This window comes from Coccinella septempunctata, chromosome 3, assembly GCF_907165205.1.
Source record: "Coccinella septempunctata chromosome 3, icCocSept1.1, whole genome shotgun sequence".
Taxonomy (NCBI): Eukaryota; Metazoa; Arthropoda; class Insecta; order Coleoptera; family Coccinellidae; genus Coccinella; species Coccinella septempunctata.
The window spans coordinates 27,119,142-27,145,172 of NC_058191.1; the positions used below are offsets into that span (position 1 = coordinate 27,119,142).

Genomic DNA, 26,031 nt, shown 5'->3' on the forward strand with positions numbered 1-26,031 from the left:
CCATTTGGGAAAAACAAATTTCCTCAAAAAATTATATCTTGCATATCCGATGCAGAAGGATATGAGCGATGAATTTTGCTCAATTAACAATCGTTACCTTGCCAATATTGTTATGAACGATTTTCTATAATCTCTGCAAATTCTTAACAGAAACGGAAGATAGATAACCACAATCATGCGTTTTCTCAATGAGTTATCATAAAAAGAGACGAATTCAGAACCTAATTGTGTTTCAGAATTAACGTTTTTACTCTTCAATATCAATTTCAAACTGGCATTAATCAGAAGCAAATTGGCAAATAATGAAGTTTAAACTGGCTTTTATCAATTTCGAATTGACAACGAAATAAGATTGCAACTGTAAAAATCGAACATCAAAGTTCGAATGGAATTGAATCAGTTGATCACACAGACTCGTTGGGAAAGTCTACGCCTGTTTATTTTCACCTTCCAAAATTCAAACTTGATAAGATGGCCGTTCAAAAGACTCTAAGGGTGGAAATAATATGGAAATGGAGTACTGTGTAGTCTGTATACTCCATTTCCATATTATTTTCTGACCAAATGTATTCTAGCGAATGAACCCTCTTGGCTCGCAGTCACTTGACAAATTGTTACATTCGTTGACTGCTAAATCTGGGAGCCATGAATAGGTGTGTAGGAGTCTGCAGAGTAAGTGAGGTTTGGTTCAGCCTTTGCGGTAAAGATGGCGCATGGTGATGAAATTTCGCTTGATGCCTCCGGTTGAAATATCTATCACTACACTATACTGATGAGGGACAATGATCCTGAAACCGGTCTACAGATGTGTTTAGATGTTTTCAACTTCTCCGAGGGTCTTGCAATTGTTGGTTATCTATGCGTTGAATTACCGATCACCATCACCCTACCTCTCGTTTATTTTTTTTGTCGTATCTCTTATTGTATGCTTAATCGAAATTTTAAGTTTCGCATTACAACTACAATTTCTTTATTTTTTTCGTCATTTTCTTACGGCTCCACTTAGCGGTATGAAATATCAATTAATAAATAATTGATGCAGTTGCAAAAAACCAACCTATTTGCCTATATTCAAGTATAGGTATTACAGGCTTTTATCTATACAAGTTGTCTAAATCACTTACAAAATGATAATACACCTACTACCTACCTCTGCTTGCATAATTAATGTGGTGAATTTTTTTGTGCTGCATATTCGTCAATGGGTGTTTCTCAATTAAACGTAATCCCTCATTAAAGTTTCGCTTCTTCCTCAATTAAAGAATTTGCCCTATATTTACCTGGCCCTATTTGAGAATATTTGTAGGCAGTAGGTAAATTTGTTGAAACAGCCATCTTACGAAAGCAATTGAAGCCAATCGCGCAGTCTCATCTGCTACGAGTTCGGAACATAAATAAGAAAAGGGCTATTGCGCTGCTATAGACAAATTTATTCTAATACGCACGCTTGCACTCGAACTTGCCAATGGCGGAGCGCTCTTCGCGCTGGGTGCTAAATACATATATTGCAAGATGTAGAATTGAGGGGTTCAGAGCTGAAGTGAACCAAGTCCATTCAGCCTAGTTTCGAGATGAATGACTTAGAAGTTGTTTATCACCAATTAATTCAAAAGTTACTTCTTTATCTATTATTATTCTTATGTAAGCATATGCTTACATTCTAACCTTTTAAAATCTGAAGAAGTGACTTTTGAATTAATGGGTGATAAACAACTTCTACGTCATTCATCTCGAAACTAGGCTGAATGGACTTGGTTCACTTCAGCTCTGAACCCTTCAATTGTAACCCCGTAAAGAAACTATCAAGGATGTCATTCAGTGATCCATTTTGATAGTAAAGCTGCTTTTAGAGAATTGAGCCCTTTTGTCATCGATTTTAAGATAACATGGGAGCTCCGTAGTACCCTTAGAACATAAATACATGGAATGGACACATTGACATGCTATGAATGTATTTATTGTGGTATAAACATTCGATGCTTCTCTGTCTAGCGCGACACTAAGACAGTGGCGTAAAATAAATAAATTTATATAGCTCCTACCTTTTTGTACGGAAAATTGACGTGCTAAGGATGTCAGATTCAACTATCTCAATTGTGGTTGGCGACACTAAGCAACTATCTCACTCCAGTCTTCGGACAATAGCAAATGTTTATTTTTCATTCCTTGTATCTATGTTCTAAGGTAGTACCGAACAGAAGAAAACTCAAAGGCAAAAACAATAAGGTCTCTCTAGTCTGTGTTCCCAGTCATCGTGATTCGAAGACAACGAAGAATCCACTACACTTGTCGAAAAAGCAGAAGAAACGCTACTTACTAACCCAGAGCTTTTTGTGGTATAGGTAAATTTGTCCATAAGAAAGATTTTTTGGAGTGGAAGTCCAAAGAGAATTCTCTGGCGGAATCTTCCAGAGCTGAATCGCTACATGAAGTTCCTTCGGAATTTTAAAATTGCAACGTCCATAAAGTATCGGGATCCCAATAAATCTTGACAAGTTACAACTCATCCTCACTACACTTTCTTTCTCAGATGACATTGTCGCCTCAAGAAGCATCTGATGATAATGGGTTTATCGGAAAATGAAAAATGACCAGTGTAGATTCTTGGGGGAAGAGGAGTACACTCCTGCTCACCTGGTTACAGTGTTTCGCCATCCAACGTAAAGAATGCTTGGACCATTAGAGCTCTGGAACTAGAGGTCGAGCTGTAAATGGCGTAGTGGTGAGAACAGCTCTTATGGAGGACACAATATACCTCAAGGTTGCAGTGCACTGTAGCCCCTCTTAAACTACCAACTATTACTAACTTATTTCTCTTGAGTACCAGTTAGGATAGTGGTACAACATAAACGTAAGATACAGGAATTTCTTTATTTATTTTCGGAATCTACAAAACCAAGACTAATATGTTTTATTCATATTCATTAGAAAAATAGATGAGCATTCAATAGAAATTGTTATTGGTATAGCACAAATTCAATGCGCGAGTAAATAGCGGTAAAAGTTGAAATTTGTGGTGTTATCTTCAAGATATATGAAATGAGTAATTCGTGTTCAGCTACGTAATTTATTATCGTTTCATAATACCCACTTAATAAAAAAATGTGCCTATAACATCGTCGGTTCGACATAAATGCGATATCAGATCTGCTTCTTCTTTATGATCATGAGTCATTATGTAAATCGTTATAGAATTGAGAATATTGCGTATCTACTATTTTCATGTACCTATGTATTTAATTATCAAGAGATAACCCACGTTTATTTAGATATCGCAAATTTATGAATATTGAAATGGTATGCCTGATTCTGTTCGTGGTTGAACAATCAATAATTTTTAATGTTGATCCTCTCTCTTTAGTTGCCAAGACTTAAGAGGGGTCTACACCGTTTCAGTGGTCGGTTCAAAAAGCGAAAAGGTATATCTTACATCAGAAACCACCAATTCAATTTATATGGGGTTTTCAATATAGTTCTCTCAGTTCGTCATCTCGGAAAGCCAGAAATGTTTTTATTCGTCAAACGGAAAAAAATAGTGAAATTTTTTCCCTGTAGAATAAATGTTCATTTATGTTATTCACTTTCCGAGGTGAAGCGATTTTTTCAATGAATTTCTACATACAACAATTTCTCGAAAAGTTTCGCCATTGGCTACAATTCGAAAGCTGCTGAAATTTAAAGGAAACGTTGGTAAAGTGCTGCCATCTTTTCGAAGAAAGTGGAAAACTATTGTAATATTCGTAAGTTCTACAAGTGTTCTGGCAACATCCCATATTCAAGTAATCTCTCCCCCCTTATTGCTTATACGGATGGTGAGAAAGTCCCGTGGCGAAAATTCGTGGATTCTATATTGCTCAAAAATCTTTTTTGGAAAAGTTGCGTGGGAATACTAAACTACGTTTAAATTTCGAGTATTGTGAGCACCATACATCTAACCTTCATTGACGTTGCAAAATAAGATTGCAGCGCTACGGTGAGCCGTTATGGAACTATACTATGGCTGTTGTTGTTATTGATTTCATAACCGCAAAAGAAATCAAATAAAATTAGCAGTAAAACGAACAAAGCGAATCTTCGAAATTGAAATTCTTCCTTCTCTTTTTGTGCATTCTGTTTAGTAACCCTTTTTTGATTATTTCTGCTATCAGTGAGAATTTGCACATTCTGGCAATATCTACTAGTTCAGGTATTTTCCGTTCTGGTATTGTGTAAGGGAATCGGAAAAAAGTAAGTTTCCTTCAACCGCATCTCAAAAGTCACATGGTATAATTCCCTCTTGAGCGAACAGGCTATATTGGCTTTATAGAATATTTATATCAATGATATAAATTTTAACCTTCAAACTGCAATTGCTGGCGAAGTTATAAGTCTCAGTTAAGTTTGCCGCGTCAGCTAGAAATAAAAGTCAATTTAAAAACATTGTTATATATTTTTGTATCAACATAAGTACTGACTAAACAAATTTTTTCATCTTATAGTTACTAACTACTGAAGAAATACAAAATGATTTGTTGTGTATGGATTTGATGAAAGATATACTTAAAGGATTCACGGCTTTATATAACAATTATTCTATGGATTTTTCAATATCATAGACGTAATATACAGTTTCTGAAATTATATTTACCTAAACAGTCAATTTACACTATATTATATATATACAAGTTGGATATTTCCGAATGCGCATAAAATATCCAGTTCGAGAAAGTCTGTTCATCTACAGGAAAATTCCAAAATCTTTAGTTTTTGAACATTGAATGCATAAGTCTCGTAGTTCTGATTCGATTCGGAACTAAATTAATTTCAAGATTTTTCTGCCTTTGTCAAGTCACGCCAGATAAAAAGTCTTACTTGGATCACAAACATGTCAATCTTTCACAAAAGGGGAGAAAAGTTTGGCAGTGGAATTTTTTTTGGTCTGCTTTACACTATGGAATTCTATTGGCGGGATGAATATATTTTTTTTATCTCTTTGACATCACCCGAAAATCTTAGGAAGCAGAACATGATATCAATCTTCCAGATTTCAAAAATAATTGATGCTTATTCTAAATATTGTCATGAATATTTTCATTGAATAGTTACAAAATTTACTTCACATTTTATACATTCAACTAGGCTATCAAATTTTGAACACTCACAGATAAAAAAATCTCCCTTTGTTCCATTGACTACTGGTATCTAGTTGAATTTTAGATGCACAACAACGATCAATACCATCATTATTGACTAGCCCCAAAACTGACCTACTAGAATTCACTGAATTCAGTACAGATAAAACACCCATCCCCATAGATAAACTAATCCCTCTAGATGGCCAACGTACGTACTAAAGCCTGGTCGCGCTAACACCAGCGCCTCTTGTGTTTGTATGCTGAACTAATCGTAATTTGGCGGGAATTCAAATCATTGTCGACGGCATGATTGATTTTATTTTATTTTATTGGGCTATTTCCATCATTTTGGATTATTCTCTCTAGAAAATAATTCAAATGATGGAATTAGCCCGACAAATCATTCTAGAATTCTAGGATAAATAGAGCATATTCAATATAATGAAAGATTTATTTACCACAATGATATAAGGTACAGAAATATGTATTATGGAAAAAAAGTGAAATAATTATGAAAATAAATTCAGTGTCGCATTCAACATTGGACAGACAAACTGAAATCTATATACTTTCACACAATATTTTCTATAGGCATAACTGAAGAAGTAGCAATTCAAATTTTGTCAATTATAATTGGTGAAAATTTCTTTGAACATTGTAATTATAGCAGAAAATGGACAAATTCATTCACACATGTCCTCAAACAAGGAATCGGCAAAATTATGGTGTTCAAAGCTTTACCACAATAGTTGATGAGATCCCAGCAACACTAATGTCGTAACATTAAGCATTAATAAGTAATGGGGCATCACTTTCTGTTACATTTTGTCGAAATCAGTTAGATACATTTGGTTGACATCGGAGACATTTGGTTAAAATCTGTTATACAGTGGCATGGTTCCTGGCATCCAGCATTAGTACCTAAAAATATTACACTACAACAAGAATTTTTCAAGGATATGGATTGAATTCTTCATATTTCAAACACTTCGAGAGTTCAATTTCGGAATGACGTAAACTATCAACTATTAATAAATACATAAGGTACTCACCGAGCTCATTCATTTACATATTTAATCCTCTACTTTTATCGGTCTCATTATTAGTTATAGTGAAAAAAAAATTACTAATCCCAAAAATATTCAATTTTCTTTTATCGATTCATCAGACAGGAATTGCCGAAGATAAAAATTCTATTTTATGTACGTCAAAATGGCCTTAAAAGTAAATATCCATGGAAACCTCCATGTAAACATCAAATATGAGAGAAAAGCAACGATCGACCTGCCAAATTATATCCTGGCGTTTGTATGCCGAACTAAAAAACCGAAACCAGAAATTTACCGCTAGTTGGCGGTCTAGAGGGATTATTTGTCTATGCCCATCCCAAAAGTATCTCTATTGATGGGTTCACATTCAATAAAGTCAAGACAGTGACATTATGAATAATCAGTTATACAACCTATCGAACAAAAAGTTTTTCTCTTAGTTGTAGTGACACCAAACTTCTTCTTATTTCAAAATCCTCAATTGGGAAACATTGATGAAAATATATTTTATCTGAATCTCTAAGTTTTCGAATTACACTTACATTTTCAAAACATATATAATTTCACAGTTTTGATCTTGACACACCTTAAAATTAGATTTGTTCTTAAAAACACATTATCAAATGTTTCGTAATGTTTCATCCTTCGATCATATTTCAATTCACATAGACAAAAATATTTTAGATTGGCGATAAATAATGTAATAATAACTCAATGCGATGGAATGTTTCGTTAATTTCTGATTGAGAAAAAGGAATGACTTAAATGAAGATCACTTAAGCAATACGAAATGCGTGAATTTTATACAAGTAGCAAAACACATAAATACAGAATTATAAAAATCACAAATAAATTGTTTATACATCTTTTGTCTTTTATGAGATGATCACTGAAAATATCACCAATTCGAACAATCAATAAAGAATATCGATATTCCATTTTCTTTGATAAATTTGATATTTATTCCCAGTGAAACAAAGACACGGAAGAGTTAGAATGCAATATTAAATCCTTAACCGATTGGAACAAAATTGATAGAAATATACAATCGTCAAAAACTATATACATACTTATAAAATTATGAATATATATAGGTTTGATAAGAATCACCCTGTAGAACATTCTGAACACACTATTTTTATGCTATATATTACTTGCTCACAGTCTCTTGAAAGCGTTTTGTTTTGGGAACGACTCTTCTCAATGTATTGCACACTTCAACCAACGCGTGCTCGTAGTTGTAGAACGGATCTGATGAAGAAGCTAAAGTCGTATTAGATGAAGAAGATGCTCTTCCTGAGGATTTGTAAATGATTGTGTCACATATGACCCGAGTCAGTCAATCGACTATGATATTTTGAGAGATCATCGAAAGTTGGTCCTTAAGAACACGGAACGAAGGCCTGTTTTCAGGAAGATGACTCCAACACATCCTCATGATCTTGAAAAGAAGAACATTTAACCTTAGTATCAATGCAATTAAGGTTTTGAAGAAAAAAATCGACAGATCAATTGATTAAAGCCATAAAGACTTTACTCTGCCGTTGATGGATGCTCATTTGGGCTATTTTCATGGTCTGAAAGTTACTCAGGCTTATCGGTGGCTTCAACGCAAAAAGCCATATTTGGTCCTTTTTCACGTATCTGGAGTTTTTGCATCAGTCAATAACGGACTATCAATTTCTAATCCCAACGATTAAAAGACCTCACTGGCATTATACTGATTGATTTATCTAACCAACAAAATAGCGACCTGGCTCTACTTTTTTGGTATATCCAAAGTCACTTGAATAACGTATAGAAACATCATATACATACAAGGATAAAAGATTCAAGTTCTCAATTTCCAAGGTTATTGAAAGATTACCTCGCTTTCGCAATTTTCAATTTTCCATAGTGTTTAAGGACAGACCTCTGAACTACTTAACGCTAATTATTGTTCTGAATAATCCAGTGTTGTGGTCACACCCTCAATTGAAGCGGCAAAAAATTAATTTTTCCATTCGAAGATAAGCCAATTCCTTCAAGTTCTACTATTTCTGAAATCCAGTTAAAGCAGAAGAATCCTAATATTGATTTTCAGCTTCACACCACACTAACCTCTTCAGCTTTAACGCGACTGAATCTCTGTAAAGAGGGAGAAGAATGCTGTTCTTGTTCAACACTGAATCATTCCGTATCATAATGAGCGAAACTTTCGATTCTTGCACGTTCAACTGGACTTTGTGTGTGATCGTAACCGACCATAGGAATTTCCCATATGGTTATGGGCAGACAACATTTTGATGCGCAGATGCATTTCACAGGAAAATTGCAATCACGGATGAACTATAAATTCAACTTCGTATCTGTTGTCAATATTTTTTTAACAGAATTGAGAATGATCCCCAGTAAAAGTGAGATTTAGAAGTATATCTTCGAAATTGAATATGACTAAAAAGATCCTGCATAACACATAAGTTGAGGAACTTTTTGAAAAAAAATATATATATAAAAATCGACCGAAGGAGCCGGAAGTTTTTGAATACTATAATCCCAACCCCAATCTATCTTTTTTAATGTGATGGGATTATCAAAATGCAGTTGTTGTCTTTTGACGAATGACTCTTACATTGGCGCTATTTGTAACTTAAGATACAGTCATATGATCTGTTTTCAAGAACGCTGTTGTCGACAATTTCGCCTAAGAATCTAACACGTATAAGGTGAGCGAAACTCAGCATATTCCAACTGAAAATTCACCCAAGTACTGGAGAGAAATCGAATAATATGTCTAATAAGTCTTCAACAATACTCACGTCGTAAACTTCCTTATAACAAGCCTTCGGTTTCTCCAGTATCAGACCCTTTTGAACCCTTTCCACCACTTCCGTATTCTTAAGCCTCCCATAAGGCATCTTACCGCAAGTGAACACTTCCCACATCAGGACCCCGTAGGCCCATACGTCAGATTTGGATGAGAAGCGGGTAAAATTCAAAACCTCAGGAGGTGCCCATTTGATCGGGAACTTCGAACCGCCGGAAGATGTGTACTGATCGTCCAAAACGTATCTGGCCAGGCCGAAATCCGCCACTTTTACAATGTTCTCAGTGCCGACCAGACAATTCCGTGCAGCCAGATCTCTGTGTATGTAATTGTGCCTTTCAAGGTAGGACATTCCCTTGCAGATCTGGAAAACAATCATTGTAATGATGCTGAGCAAGGAAGATAGATCAAAATACGGTAGCAATAATAGCACTTTGTCAACGAACAGTGTTGCAAGCACAATTGTTCATTCAGATAGTCTCGACCTTAGTACATAAATACATGGAATGGACATTGACGTGCTATGAATGTATTTGTTGTGGTAAAAACATTCGATGCTTCTCTGTCTAGCGCGACACAAAGGCAGTGGCGTAAAATAAATAAATTTAAATAGCTCCTACCTTTTTGTACGGAAAATTGATGTGACAATGATGTCAGATTCAACTATCTCAATTGTGATTGGCGACACTAAGCAACTATCTCACTCCAGTCTTTGGACAACAACAAATGTTTATTTTCCATTCCTTGTATCTATGTTTCAAGGTCTCGACTATACTGAACAATTGTAAACAATGAGGGCTCAGTCATTTTGCCGCGGCCGGTGTCGCATTTTACAGTCACGCATGTGGAATTTAATGAATTAACATTGGAAGGGATGATAACTCCGCCCTCTTGAATAGTTTATATGGACAATTTTTGGTGGATTGATTATATTGTGACAAGTTCTATGTTCAGTTAAAAAAAGACTCGCCTTTGAAACCTGTATACCTCATAGGTGAATCTATCTATTCATAAAAAGCATGAAATAAAAATCTAACTGAGATACCAATCTACATAAAGGTCCCATCTACCTGAAACGTGGTTACTTGCCGAATCTATCTATACTTCGAATTTTTCGGAAAAACAATTCTGCCTAAAATGCTCACTATTCAACTAACATGAAATAACAGATGATTTAATTTAGTAAATAAAGGAGGTTTAAAGTCAAAAGGCTATGAAAGATAACAAAATCAATCAAACTGGCAAAAATCTATATTGTAAGTATACCATAGTGAATATGCCGACATCGAAGGTTTCGCTCTTGTTTGGGCTCGTGAGTACCGCATAGCACAACCAAACGATGCCTACTGAATGAAGTAGTAAATAAATCGATGCCACATCTGGCTTTCAACTACATAGGCTTTCTCATACATGTCTTAAACATAATGTATTTCAACCTCCCCCTCCCATCATCTGGAGCATCAGACTCCAGACTCTAGTAGAACACTGTGATTGGAGAGAATAAATATACGCAGATATCTACTTTTGAGAAAGCTTAGGTCGTTGAACGCCAGATGTCGCATCACTTTGATTACTACTTCGATGCCGCCACTGCTTCATTCCGTCGGCACCGTTTGGTTGAGTTATGCGGTACTGAGGAGCTCAAAAAAGAGCGAAACTGGTCTTTCGCTATCTCGATGTCGACACATTCTATTTGATACACAATGTAGATTTCTGCCATTTCGATTGATTTTATTGAATTGAGTATTATATAATTGGGGTAATGTGAATCATAACAACGTTCCGCAGATAGAAGCTGGAAGGTACGTAGATTTTTGTTGGATGGCAATTTCTTGAAAGGGCCTGGAGGGGGACCAGAACGTTTACTTCCTCAAAACGTAGGAGGATAAAGTTTTTTTTTGCGTTTCATCCAAAAATTCATCATAAATAATGAAAAATTCCTGAATGATGGGGTAATTGCGGACGCGGGGTAAAAGCTAACACAGGGATATCTACTAGATTATTTTCCATGCTTTCAGTTATCATGACCAAGTGATATAGTTTCAATCATCTTTAGTGCGAAGAAAACAGTTACCTCCAGTGATCGTTCATAGTTTTCAATATAAATCATTTCGAAAAATTGTGTAACTTGGGATCTATTTTGAGGATTGTTTTGTTTCAATAGAGGTGATGCTCACATAACATTCAACAAAATATTGTACTTGCTTCAAACTTTTGTTTTATTATTTTTGAAATGCCATTTGGGGTAATTGCGGACGAGGCAATCAACCCAAATAGGGCGATTAAAAACCAATGATAATTATTGTTTGTTTACAGATGTTTCGAAAATGTATATGAAAGACGTACAAAAATAGTTCTGCAACAGAAAAAAAATTGACTAATTTTGCATTTTCTGCTAACTAGACTAAGAATGTTTATAAAATGCGGTAATTGGGTACACGAGAACTACTCATGTGGAACATCGTCGGAAGGGTTTATCTGTGCTTTCTGCAATTTATATTTACCTCAATTGAGTGTGTGAGGCTATTTGCAACTTACCCAACACATGTCCGCTTTTACCCCAAATGATTCGGGTAAATGCGGACAGAAAGGGTTTTGTATTCCTTAAAAAAAAACAATTTTGTTCGTTAATCCCGTGAAATTATGAATGATAATTCTATAGTTGATTCACCAAAGATTAATAAATTAATAAAATCAGAACGATAAGTTGTTATCTACAAGTGTTATACTTCATTTTCTTTCAGCATCCGCAATTTCCCCATCGTCCCCTAATATCTTCTTGCTATTTCAAACGCATTTCTGCAGCAACACTCTTTTCAGTATTTACACATCATATAAGGAAGTTACCGTAGAATTACTCACCTGTATACACATATCCAAGAGTAAACCTTGATTATTCGATAGACTAGTTTCATGTCGCCTCAAATGATTGAGTAAGGAACCGTACCTCATGTATTCAGTTACAATAAAAATTGGCCTGCTTTTACTACAGACTCCATAAAGTTGAACCAGATTAGTGTGTTGCAATTTACTGAAAAGAAGAATATCATCAATATGATCAAATTCTATTGATTTTTGAAGATTTCAAAAAATTCATGAATTATCTAATTTATAAACAGAGTGATTTACCAATATAGTTCACTGGAAAATTAGCGACATGAACTTAACTTTAGTAAGGATTAATTCAGATGCATACCACCCGCCGATATGAATATCAACAAGTGTTACGATCTGAATTGAACTAGCCAATTTGCCATCGTCAAGGCCCTAAATGGAGTACGCTCCATCGAAGAAAAGCAGCCCTGACGATGGCAAATTGGCTAGTTCAATTCAGATCGTAACACTAACTTGTTGATATTCATATCGGCGGGTGGTATTCAATATCTGAATGGATCCTTCTTATTGTATTAATTGCTTCCCCGTTTAGGCGTGATCATTCTTGAACTTAACTTTGTTCATGCCTAAAATGGACACCATCTGGTATGATGTCTTGATACAAAATTTGGATTTTTTTAACAAGATAACACTGTCTGAAGCACTAAGCAGTAGAGAACGATTGGATCAAGTGAGTGATCTGGTTGAGCCTTCCGAATAGGCCGATCAATTTAGCTATAGTTCTTTCCAAGGAAAAGTTTGAACGGAAATATCGTTCATTTCGGAATCAACAAGTCTAAACGTGTGAACTTTGAGATCAATTTTGAATCAAGGTATTTCATGTAAAATAACACAACAATGGACACAAAATAGATTTGGTTGACTCATGAATCAAATGGGAGCGAAGGCATGGGTAAAAACTAGCGAAGACACGGGTAAAAACTAGTTTGTAAATACCACTCACGTCATGACTTTGGCCTCTTCGATGAAATCGTCTTCAGACATTGTACCTTCTTTCATCATTTTAACTGCTACATCAATCGACCCCCGCCATTTTCCTCTTCTCACAACTCCAAACTGTCCAGAGCCCAATTCCTCAAGAAGCATCAGCTCATTATGATCTATTTCCCATTTATCTGCAAGAATCGTGAGTGAACGTCGGACGGAAACGCGCCAATTTGCATTCGAGACACGGGGAGATTATGAAGGATTATTATTATGCTTACCATGACTCAATCCCGCTGTGGCAGGTGCTGGCCTGTCGCATGGGCTGGTTTTCAATCTAGATGCGAGTCCCCCGCTGTTGTGTTTATGGTAGTTGATCAAGTCTGGGATAGAATTGCAACAATGTTTTTCCGATAGGAAAAATTCACCTCTGGAATTTTGCTTGATGTGGTAATGTTTGACGTGTGGATGAGGTCTGTGAGAAGATGGAGAAGAATTACTCATTATTCTCGGGGAAATATTTAAACGTTACACATTGGTTCATTATTCCGAATTTACACACATTGATTCCATAAAACCACGCCGGTGAATGGATTATACATTGTATCAAGCCATAACAGGATTTTCCCTAGGATAAGTAACTTGACCACTACACGTGTTTCGCTGTCACAAAAGCATCTTCAGATTGGCGAAGAGTACTAGGAAATTGGTTCTGCTAAATGTATGCGATACTATTATCGACTAGTTTTACAAAGTGCTTCGCTATTTCGATAGCATTTTGCGTTTGGTGAGGATGAAACAAGTTTGAAAATGTTATCGCCATCTAAAATCTCGAGAGAAAGTTTCGAGATTAATCTCGGGGCGTTGTTCATCTGAGCACTTGAGACACGTTCAGTCTTGGAGACTAGTTTTGATCTGTGTCGGGGAGTGCTTGAGACTGCTCTCGAGACTATTTTGTCGCAGATGGACAGGTACCATAACATAAGATGATACTTCAATAGAGAAATAAGTGTAGTATTTTACTGAAGTTATTTTAATTGAGAACAATGCAGTTAGGCTTCCATTATTTGCCCTGATTTCGGCAGTACGACTTCACTGTACCGATTACTTTAGAAACTGTAAAAAAATTTCTTATATTTCCCAGTTGAAATATAAGAAAACTGTTTTGAAATGTATATTAGCTGAAGCCTGAAGCACGCATTCACAATGAACGTAATTCTTTCGCAAAATTTCTAACGTAAAAGATGAAGTTGAAGTATTGGTTTCACATGAGAGTGTTCACAATACCAAACATGAGAATGAGTGAATTAAGTCATGATCGAATTTTGGAAGAAAACCTCGTCGTTTCCTCGTTTCTCTTCAATAATGTCGGTTGCATCAACATCTGCTTCCCTCAAAATGTGCTGTTTCAATAATGATAAAAGAAATATCTAAAATATATTAATAAATAGAAAGCTCTTATTTGTTGAAATATAAAAGAATATTCGACATTTGATAGAATTAGAGTAAAAATGTGAGCATCTTAAGAATTACGACAACATTATGTTTAATATTAAATTTGAAGTTTATTACGTTCATTGTGAATGAGCACTAAGTCAACTGCATGAGTTCAGGCTTTTCTTCACCAATTTTTCCAAAGTAATGATTTTTATAATAATCAGATCGTAGACAAATCGAACAAAGAAAATATCATAACAAATACTCAAGCTGATGCTGAGATGTAAATGTTTTAACTATTGAAATCTTTAATATATTAAGGTAATTACTTGAATGATTAGCTAGAAACCATGTTTTAATGAATCATTGAATTCTCTACCCTCAATAAAATAAAAGAAGAATATTTTTTGTAGGCAGTTCTCCATTTATGTGTTTCATTACAAAATCGCCTAGATAGATTCCAAGTTCAACGGACAAAATGTTTAATTTTTTTTTATTTCATGCTCATTTTTTCAGGAATATAAATAATATCATCATTAACATTTTAAATTCTGGATTATTCCAATGCTATGGCGTAACACCCAAAGGGTAACCACTGCCGGGAAATTCAAATCTTACTCACATTTTGGTGTATAGCGACAAGGTATAGAGTCCTTTGGTTGAAGAATTCCTGACGACAAAGCAACCTTCTTTGTCTTCCTGCTTGAGTAATGATTCCGACCTCTGACGAGACATATCACCAACGTACCATCTGAAAGATATTGATAATGATTTAAATATCCAATTGAAGATGTAGAAAGGTTAATGGAACATCACATAAATCTAAATCGAGGTATTGAAATGGTTAAATTGACATTCAGTTTAGAATGATTGATTTTCTGTTGTTGATGAAACACTGAATGGATTGTGAGAATTTAGAAAATTTTCGAATGAATAATCAAGAAGATATTAATTATTTTCATTATTTCCAATATGCGTAGACAAAGAGCCAAAATAAATAATGCACAGATTGCAAAATATAACAGGGCAACAGATAAAAGAGTAACGACCAGATTTTCGAGTCTTGAGGTGGAATAAGTTACTACTTATTTTTTGGCTTTGGCGTCTTTGCTAGAATCTGTCGCCCCACTATATTTACATCCTAAAGAAGCGATCTGAATTACTCACTCATATTGTTGTAAACCTAATAAATCCTTTTCCTTCACATAGTTGCTTGGTATAAAACCTGTATTTCTGAAACGAAACAAAAAAATATTGTTGAATTTGCGGTATTTATGAGCAATAAATGAGGTTAAAACCAAGGTTAACAATACAGCTTCTCCTTGGTAGGGTCGAGCGGATAGGACTATTTTTTGGGGATTTAGATCGTCAATTTGGCTGGTATTCAAAATAAACATAGGCACAACCTGATTTTTAATGAACCGTGTTTTAGATTTGACATATAAGGATATTTTCACTAGCTGAATGGCCCTTAAGGAAAAAAAATTAATAGTAAAATATTCAATTATCCATATCTGCTGGCATTTACATAGGTATATATTCCGAAAGTTTCTCTATGCTCTTCCTCACGTGATATGTCGCTTGCAAGAATGCAAAATCTAAGCTATTGAGCAAAATACCCAAATCACCTTTGTTCACAGTTGCCAAACCATAAATCTTCCTCAGCACCAATTCGTAAATAACAGCTAGTACAAGAAAGCATGTGGTAGCGTTTTATACGTGAAAATTATAATGTCATATGTCAAGGTGAGCTATTTTACTGGTATCGTTAACAACGACATCAAGAGCCAATTATCATTATTACTTCTAGAGTTAGGTGTTATTACGAATTTTATGGTTGACTTTTTAGGAGGATCGTTCTAATAATGCAATTTATTGTATGAAAAATCGAGTGTGAAATGACAATAAAAGCAGGATGAAGTTCCAATTAGCAGATTTAACAGGATGAATTTTCGACAATAATTCATAAAACTGACGTAAAACTCTTCATGATTGATCACCAATTTAAAAAATTAGGCTTCTTATATCTTTTCTTTCAATTCATATTCCATCCGAGTTATTCTTTGAATATCTCGTTATTTTGATGTCCCTTTTCAACGGATAAATCAAGGCTTACAGGTTGACTTACGTCCAACAACATTACTTTCAATTCGAAGTTTCAATAAAGAGTCTTCAGGGACAGAAATATAAATTCAAGAAATAATATGGGCAAAAAGCGATTGGCTTTCATGTCGCTAAATAACATCAAGACATGGTATAACGAATGTTCATCAATTAAGCTGCTCGAAAGTGAATCCAGAATTCTCATTGATTGATTTTTAATCAAGCCTTCTTTTATTTTAGGTATGAAATGTGAACTTATTGAATTTGAGTATACACTTTTTCATGTATTTTGTGGTCAATGACATACATCTTTGGCAGTGAATGACTTATTTGAAGTGTGATCGGAAACAAGCCTTTTTCGTAGGGTAATATTTGATGAATTATCTGAAAAATTACTATGTTACAAAAATAAATGAATACATACTTGATACGTTCTTTCATATCGCAACAATTACTACCCTACGCATTGTAATGAGAAAATGGGTTTTCCAACCTATTCCCTCATTTTAGAATAATTATTTTAGTTTTCCTTTTTAAATAATTTTGTTTCGAATTAATTTCCGAGAAATCTTTTCGAATTTCCAATTCAGGATTTCGACATCGTTCGGAATTGTAAACATACCGTACCGTTTTTATTCCGTTTTTATTTCCTAAAAACGATGTCGCACCGTATAAAACATCCTGAATTGGAAGATAACCGAGTTTTTTGGTTTGCTAGCACAGATAAGTCGAAATTAAGACGTTTTCATCGACGCAAAATTACCGAATTTCGACTGTCGGGCACATCTGATTTCCGCACCCCCCCTGTGGGTATAAAATCAGATGTTCCCCCGCAGGCCACTTCACTTACGATTTTCACTTGTGATTAGCTTACTGCCGCTTTGCGATTTTTCCGTATTTGACCACCGATTAGCCGCCGAGTATTTTTCTAGAACTCACAAATTTTGTTTTAGTTTTCTTTTCGGGAGAAATTTTAGAAGTTGTTTTTTTGAGTTATTTTTTTTTCTTTTTCTTTCTACTGTTCTTTCTACTCGCTTGTGAGTGCAAGTGGCCAAGCCAAAGGTAAGACGACACGCCGTTATTTGCTTTTATATTGGCTTCAGCCTCCTTTCATCCCTTCCTAACCCGGGTTAAGTTCCACCCCTATTGCTAAAGCACCCCGCTGGCGTGGACACTCAGGGGGTGCGGAGGCACTTTGGAGTGGCGAACCCTCTTCCCTTCCCCGTTGTTTCGACGCTCACTTCAGTTGCTATCGAAGAACCCCGCTGGCGTGGACACTCAGGGGGCGAAGAGCGCAACTAGGGGTGAGCTGTTGTGAATCTGTGCCGTCTTTCATCCCCGCACCTGGCTGAAGACCCGATATCTGTCCGTCAAGTGTACGTCTCAGGTTCTGGCTGGCGAACAAGTCCGTTAACCCCCGTATAACGCTTGAGATCGGATCCCGTGCTATTCCGTCCGTCTTGTCCGTCTTTCGAATCACTGTAAAATTTAGTAGTAGTGCTATTTGTGTTCCCCTTTTCGACGAATAAAAGTTGTATACGTTGATTCTGCCTTTCATTGTGCGTCGCTAACACCCTAGACACCAGGGAGCCCTGTCTCCGGCTAGTAGCTGCCAGGGTAGGTTTGCTATTCTCCCTTAAAGAATAGCTGGCGCTCGAGTCAGCCGAGGAAAACCCCGTTACAAAAATGGCGCAACGAGCAGGGACCGTTCAGAATCTACCAGGAAACAACTGAGGTGAGAGACATTAATCGGACAATGAGTGAATTCCCGAAACAGTGAGTAAAACCTCAGAACAGTGAGTAACTATTCCTTGAACGGAAAACTGTGAAAAATAAACTTGAACTGTGTTTTATTCCCTGCCACTCCATATTGAACTGTTATACTGTGAATTGAATTGGACTATATTTTGAAAATTTTCCTACTGTTGAACCCCGTTGAAAATAATTTGTGATTATTCTTTTCGCCGATTACTGTATTGAGTTGTTGAGAACTGAACTGTTATTCCGCCGTTATATCAGTGAAAATTATTTCCGATTTCTAATTGCATATTTCTGATTTATTGAATTGAACTGTTTTAATTTCACATTGAAGGTGAGTGAATTTCCGGACTTTGAAAAATTAATGAAAATTTATTGTCGCAATTGGTAAAATTTAATAGGTGTGATTTACCTATCGGTTCAATAGGGAATCACCTATTACCTGTTGATAACCTATCTACCTGTTTGCTATTTTCTTTTGACCTGTACTGTTGAAACTTACCGATTATTTCTGATTTTTCTGAAAACTGAAAGTCAATTATTGTGATTTATTTTCTGGCTATTGAACTTGAAAGAAGTTTGGAATTTAACCTGTGCGTTTTGGTGCTAGTCGAATTTCGGAAAATTTTTCGGACTATACGAAGTGACTTGCGATTGTGTGCGGTAGTTCTCGAATATTTTCGGACTTTAGTGGGACTGATAGAAATTTTTTTTTCGAGTAACGTTGGACTTTAAAAATTTTTGAAAATTTTTTTTTTGTGATACATCGGGACTTAGATTGTTTTTGGTGCGCCGGGACTTAGACTTTTTTTCTGGTACACCGGGACTTAGACTTTTTTTTTCTGATACACCGGGACTTAGACTTAATTTTTGTTTGGGGTACACCGATACCCACTTCGAACTTAAGTGAATAGGTTGGCTAACGATTAACTTACCGGGTTGGACTTAGAACCTAAACGGGTTGTGAAAGACATACCGAGTGTGAAATATTGGTGCGTTCTGAATCGGACTTAGTTGATATAATATGTCGAACATGGATGTGAACCGGTTACTCAGTGATGAACTTACATTTGAATTACAACTGAGGGGACAATCGATACCCGGTACTGTGATGACTAAACGGAGTCTGCTACGACAAGTGCTTCAGTCTAATGAACCTCTACTACCCCCAACATTATTGAATCCCGCCTCCGAGATTGAGATCTGTCAAAATAAACTAACCGATTTGGTGGAATCCCTTCAGAACTTCAATCATAGTAATGCGGCTAACGAATTTTCGCGAATTTACACCAGATTAATACACATCCAAGGCAGGCTGAACTTTATTGTCACCACAGACACAACACAGTTACAATTGATTGAGCAAATGAAGGCGACTACAGATAAGGCGTTGGAGACACTGGAGGAGCTGCGTAGGAAGAGTAATCCTGAACAGCCGCAGACATCCAACCGAGGTCAGAGGTCTCTTCTGGATGAGGAGGTGCCCAGTTCACCTGGGATGTCACCGATCCAACCGGAGAGGTTATCAAAGGTTGAGACATCACTTATCGACTTAGGAGATGGTGTCGATCCTCCTGCTGTAGTTAATGTCTCACGTACCGGTACACCTGTAAGAAATCCAACATTAGAACGGGTCATGAATGAGACAAGGCAGACATGTAGAGCATTACTACAACAATTACCAGCGATACCTCTCACACAGTCACAGGACTGTGAGACAGCAACACCTGAGGGTCCGACACAGGGTAGATGGGTTAATTCCACACGAAGGGTGTCTTTTCCACGCTTACCTGCACCGTGGATAAGTTCTGACCGGCCAATTATCACAACACCTGCCAGATCGGAACCGGAGTCTCGATCAACAGTACCAACTGTTCCGGTACACAAATGGAACATCTCCTTTGATGGCACTGGTAGTGTGACCGGATTTCTTGAAGAAGTGGAGAGACTGGCTGAATCCCGTAAAGTGTCCCTGGAACAAGTTTTCGAATCAGTGTATGAATTGCTGAGAAAGGATGCAAGGGAGTGGTTCATTCCCCGGAGAGGTACTTTCGAGGACTGGGAGGATTTTAGCAACCAACTGAAAGAGGCATTTCTGCCAGTTAACTACGAGGAGAATCTGTTGGAGGAAATAAAAAGGCGAACACAGGGCCCTGAAGAAAAGTTGCTTCTATATGTTACCCGGATGCAGAACTTGTTCCAGAAACTCACCTATGCAAAACCATCCGAGGTGGAGCAGATCCGGCTTATCCGACAGAGGTTGATCCCGCCCTTACAGCAAGCCTTGGCTTTCCAGGAGACCAAGACTTATGATGAACTTCTCCGCAAGGGAAAAGTTTTTGAACTGGTCCAGTGGCAGATGAGCCAGTACACCCGGCCACCCTCCAAACCACGTTTTGTGGAGGAACCTCACCTGACGTATAGTCCCCGTCAACTGAACCGATACCAAGCAGGCTTTCCTATGGACACCGGAGAGCAGGTTCACCAAACAATCGATCACAGGGAATCGCCGCCGACACCAGCCAACCAGACACGACTTTCTCCGCCGAGAGAAAGCCGTCCAGAGCCACCCAAGTCCAGAGAGTCGATAGCCCAGCGACAGGAATCACACCGTCCGACTTCTGGAGACAGGTCCGAAGGTCGATCCAGACCTGCAACACCGCCACCCCGCCGTCCAGCCGAAAATAACCACGCTGACCGGACGGAACCACCTTCAGGGAGGAGAGTGTCCTTCCAGACACAGTGTTTCCGATGTGGTGGATATGGCCACATGCGTCGAGAATGTCGCAGGCCACCGAAAATCTTCTGTTCCCGATGCCAGAGGGAAAACATTCTCTCACGAGACTGTCCGTGTTCGGGAAACTGAAGGGGAGATTGGAGGCGGAGTCGACCACATCTCCCGGAATCTTGACTCCACTGGCACCGACTACCTGTAATGATAACCGTCCGTTAGTAGAGGTCAGAATAGCCGGCAAATACTTCCGAGCACTGATAGATACCGGAGCGACCAGGAGTTTCTGCAGTCAGGCCGTATCCGATCAGTGTGAAAATAAAGGAATCACAGGACAAACAATGCACAACAGTTTCGCAGTAATAGCGAACGGACAAACCACCGTCACACCGAAACTGTACACCACCACCGTGCAAATTTCCGATTACACACTGCCTGATTTGAAATTCTTACTGGTACCAAACTTACCGGTTGACATTATTCTGGGGATGGATGTTCTGTCGACTTTCAAATTTTCCGTAAATCTCAGTACTGCCGAGTGCTTTCTGGAAGGCCGTCTGATCTCGAAACCGATGACTCCCGTCGAAACCACCGCAGAAGTTCACACCGCCGAAGAACACCTGTTGGAGTTGACGGAGTCTCAGAAACAGGAGCTGGAGGAATTTCTGAAAGAAGAATTAAAGAAGTTTGAAGACCTATATGGTACAACCGACCTGATTGAACATAAGATCAAACTGAAACCGGGCACCGAACCGATCAAACAACGATACCGACCGCTAAACCCGAAAATGCAGGAGATCTTCAATCAGGAAGTAAACCGTATGCTGGCTGAGGGAGTGATTGAACCCTCCAAGTCACCGTGGAGTTCACCGGTAGTATTGGTCAGGAAGAAAGACGGAAAATACCGTTTTTGCATCGACTTTCGTGCCGTCAACCAAGTGTCTGTAAAAGATGCATACCCGTTGCCGTACATTTCTGGGATTCTGGATAAACTGCGTAAGGCCAAATACATCTCCACACTGGATCTGAAACAAGGATACTGGCAGATACCGTTAGCAAAGGAGAGCCGTCCGATTACTGCCTTCACAGTTCCAGGAAGGGGATTGTTCCAGTTCACCGTCATGCCGTTTGGTCTTCACGCTAGTCCAGCCACATTCCAGAGATTCTTAGACACCGTTATTGGCCCAGAAATGGAACCGGAGGCGTTCGCTTACCTGGACGACATAGTTGTCCTGGGGGAAACTTTCGAGGAGCACCTGGAGAACTTAAGAGAAGTATTCCGGCGGTTGAGAGAAGCCAATCTTCGTCTCAATCCCGAAAAGTGTGACTTTGTGCGAAAATCCCTAAAATACCTAGGACATGTCGTTACCTCCGAAGGAATCCGTACCGACCCGGACAAAGTTGCCTCTATCGTAGCATTCCCAGCGCCGAAAACCATCCGTGAATTGCGCCGTTTTCTGGGAGTTGCTAGCTGGTACCGCCGTTTTATAGAGAACTTTTCCGATGTCGTTGCACCGTTAACTCACCTGTTAAAGAAGAAACCACGTTGGAAGTGGGGTGAGGAACAACAAAAAGCGTTCGACCTCCTAAAACAAAAACTGACCGAATCACCTATACTGGCCTGTCCGGATTTCAATCAACCGTTCGTCCTGCAAACAGACGCCAGTGACGTAGGCCTTGGAGGAGCCCTGACCCAAGTTCTTGATGGAGAGGAAAGGGTGATCGCCTATGTCAGCCGTACCTTGAACACCGCCGAAAGAAACTACTCCGTGTCCGAAAAGGAATGTCTCGCCATTGTTTTCTCGATAGAGAAACTGCGACCATACCTGGAAGGATTTCATTTCACCGTAATTTCCGACCACATGAGTCTGAAATGGCTGAATTCCATCAAGTCACCGTCCGGAAGAATTGCTCGATGGGCCGTTTTCCTTCAGCAATTCGACTTTGAAGTCCAATACCGGAAAGGTGCCCTGAACAAAGTCGCCGACAGCCTGTCCCGAAACCCGTTACCGTCTGTAGATTCCGTATGCCTGGCCGACGTCGAAGTTCGCTGCAGTTGGTACAACAAAAAGCTCCAAGAGGTACAAAGAGACCCAGAAGATTTCCCGGACTTCGCCGTTGAGGATGGGAAACTGTATCGTCACTTCTGGGACTCTTCCGACTTTACTGAAGTTGGATCCGGACAACCATGGAAGCTCTGTGTACCCACCGAACAACGACTGGAGGTCCTGAAAGAAAATCACGATTCGGAATTAGCTGGTCACCTGGGAATCTCCAAAACCATCTCTCGGCTAGCCCGGAATTATTACTGGCCAGGGATGTTCAGAGATGTCGCAAAATACGTAAGAAACTGCCCATCCTGTCAAAGGTACAAGGTACCACAACAGAAGACGCCTGGAAAAATGCAACCACATAGAATGACTGATGCACCGTTCCAAGAGGTCTGTACAGATGTGGTTGGGCCACTTCCCCGTTCCAAGAAGGGAAATTCTTACGTAGTGGTGATGCAGGACCGTTTCACGAAATGGGTTGAATGCCGTCCGTTGCGGAAAGCCACCGCCAAAACCGTTTATTCAGCCCTGTACGAACAAGTTATACTCCGATATGGCTGTCCGAAGCTGGTGATATCTGACAATGGGGTACAGTATGACAGTAGACTGTTCAAAAACAGTCTCCGAGAGCTGAACATTGCTCACCGTTTCACCCCTCCGTATACACCACAGTGCAACGCCGTAGAACGAGCCAATCGTACGTTGAAAACTATGATAGGTCAGTTTTGTGAAGCCGACCACCGTACCTGGGATGAGAAATTAGGTGAACTAACCTTCGCCCTGAACACCGCAAAACAAGAATCTACAGGATTCACACCGGCATTCCTGAACTATGGAAGGGAATTAACAGTTCCAAAGGCAATCTACTCGTCAAACACCCAAGACGAAGACACTGAGGAGACAAACAGAAGCCCAGAAGAAAGTAGAGTAAATCTTACTCACCGTACAGAACAAATCCGTCATCTTCAGGAGGCCTATGAGTTTGTCAATACCAGGTTGTACCGTGCATTCGAGCAGCAAGCTCACCATTACAACCTCCGTCGAAGAGAAGTTCGTTTCCATGTCGGTGATAGAGTTCTGCGCCGTGCTAATCCGTTGTCATCCGCCGTTGATAGCTTTGCAGCCAAGTTGGCTCCGAAGTTCTCTGGTCCGTATACTGTTGTGAAAGTAATTTCACCTGTTGTGTATGACCTGAAAGATGACAGTGGTAAGAAAATCACCAATATTCATGTAAAGGATTTAAAACCGTTCCATCCGTCTGATCATTAGTAAGTACACTGTATAGCAACCGAAATAAAAACCAACCGTACCGTTATATTGTACTGATCACCGATAATAAATGAGATACATCCGTTCTGTCCGTCTCTATTTCACTCCTCTATTACCGTTAAAAATAATATTTATCACCGAAAATAGGTTAGTAATGGGGTACTACCGCTGCTTTCACTGAATAAGTGCCCAGGTGAGTGAAATAGAGCCTTATACTTGTATCTCCTTATTAACTGACAAAATGTACATACCTATATTTCCGCGATTCCACCATAACCGATGGATCTAACCAGGTCTGCCAGTGTTGGAGGATTCTGTTCCGTACAGTTTTGTTTGTTCTGTGCAGCTTTTATTACCACCAAACAGGGCCGTCTGACTGTCATTGTGTAGATAAGTGGTATCCCAGAACACCTACAACAGAAAATTCCGTTAATTCACTGGAAAAACAGGAACCGTAACCGTTGATTCAATTTTTCTGTATTAATTGTGGGACCGATAATACCAAGTGAGATACACCCGTCCTGTCTGTCTCTATTTCACCCCTGTGTCACTGTTAAATACAATAACCGAATAGAAAATAGCAATAGAAGGCTGACACCGATTACACCGATATTACAAACTGGCCTGAACGGTAAGTGAAATAGAACAGTATATTTGTATCTCCTTATTAAAATTACCGACCGTACTTACCGTTTCTTCCGAAATTCCACCGAACACTCTGTTATCCCTCTGCTCCAGGATATCAGTATACTAAATGCTTTTTCTCTCATTTTTATGCAACCTACAACTGCTGCTGACTCCAACATCATCGGAGAAGTGCACCACCGTCACAGGGGGAGCCAACGACGCTGTCTGGTATTCCAAACTACCCTGGTTGGACGATATTGGTAACTGTTAACCCCCATGACATGTGCCCGGAGCCAGCTTTGCGAAGTCCACCCTAAAATGGTTCAGAAATAACACAACGAATGACAAATCGAAATGGTACTCACTTTGAAGATTCCGTCCTGCACTGTTTCCACTATTTTCCGGCATTTCTTTCACCGATGGAAATGGAAATCGAAATTTGGAACCACCCGGCGAAATTTGACAATTGGACTTTGGAGGTTAGCTGATAGAACACCGAACTTCGACAGAACCACCGGCGGACATACGTCAACGCGGACCATAGAGTGGGAGCAACTAGGATAGCATTCGCCGAGTATACGCCACCTGGAGTAGACTAGGTGAACTTGTTTATTGTAAATCCGATCTCAATCGTCTTGCCGTGAATAGTCAAACCGTTAACCGGACTTAGTAGATTTCACCGTGAAAAATTTAATCCCCTATTTCATCGTGGATTCAATTTTTCAACCGGAGACGAGGGGATGTAATGAGAAAATGGGTTTTCCAACCTATTCCCTCATTTTAGAATAATTATTTTAGTTTTCCTTTTTAAATAATTTTGTTTCGAATTAATTTCCGAGAAATCTTTTCGAATTTCCAATTCAGGATTTCGACATCGTTCGGAATTGTAAACATACCGTACCGTTTTTATTCCGTTTTTATTTCCTAAAAACGATGTCGCACCGTATAAAACATCCTGAATTGGAAGATAACCGAGTTTTTTGGTTTGCTAGCACAGATAAGTCGAAATTAAGACGTTTTCATCGACGCAAAATTACCGAATTTCGACTGTCGGGCACATCTGATTTCCGCACCCCCCCTGTGGGTATAAAATCAGATGTTCCCCCGCAGGCCACTTCACTTACGATTTTCACTTGTGATTAGCTTACTGCCGCTTTGCGATTTTTCCGTATTTGACCACCGATTAGCCGCCGAGTATTTTTCTAGAACTCACAAATTTTGTTTTAGTTTTCTTTTCGGGAGAAATTTTAGAAGTTGTTTTTTTGAG

General features: G+C 38.5%; 1 protein-coding gene and 1 long non-coding RNA gene across 5 annotated transcripts in view; both read right to left on the reverse strand.

Annotated features, from left to right (window-relative positions):
• Nucleotides 1–5,546: 5,546 nt before the first annotated feature.
• Nucleotides 5,547–6,487, reverse strand: LOC123310578. The gene is made up of 2 exons (XR_006537377.1): nt 6,167–6,487; nt 5,547–6,035 (listed from the first exon to the last, which is right to left on the reverse strand). It is a non-coding gene; the product is annotated as an uncharacterized LOC123310578 (long non-coding RNA).
• Nucleotides 6,488–7,302: 815 nt separating this feature from the next.
• LOC123310576 (tyrosine-protein kinase Btk29A) overlaps nt 7,303–26,031 on the reverse strand; it is a 76,233-nt gene continuing 57,504 nt past the window's right edge. For all 4 annotated transcript variants that reach the window (XM_044894101.1, XM_044894104.1, XM_044894103.1 and 1 more), the window contains 7 exons: nt 15,393–15,458; nt 14,848–14,976; nt 13,070–13,263; nt 12,808–12,979; nt 11,832–12,000; nt 8,962–9,333; nt 7,303–7,604 (listed from right to left, as the gene is read on the reverse strand). In XM_044894101.1, coding sequence (XP_044750036.1) covers nt 7,503–7,604; nt 8,962–9,333; nt 11,832–12,000; nt 12,808–12,979; nt 13,070–13,263; nt 14,848–14,976; nt 15,393–15,458 — 1,204 coding nt within the window. In that variant the 3' untranslated portion in view covers nt 7,303–7,502. The remainder of the gene's footprint in view (nt 7,605–8,961; nt 9,334–11,831; nt 12,001–12,807; nt 12,980–13,069; nt 13,264–14,847; nt 14,977–15,392; nt 15,459–26,031) is intronic.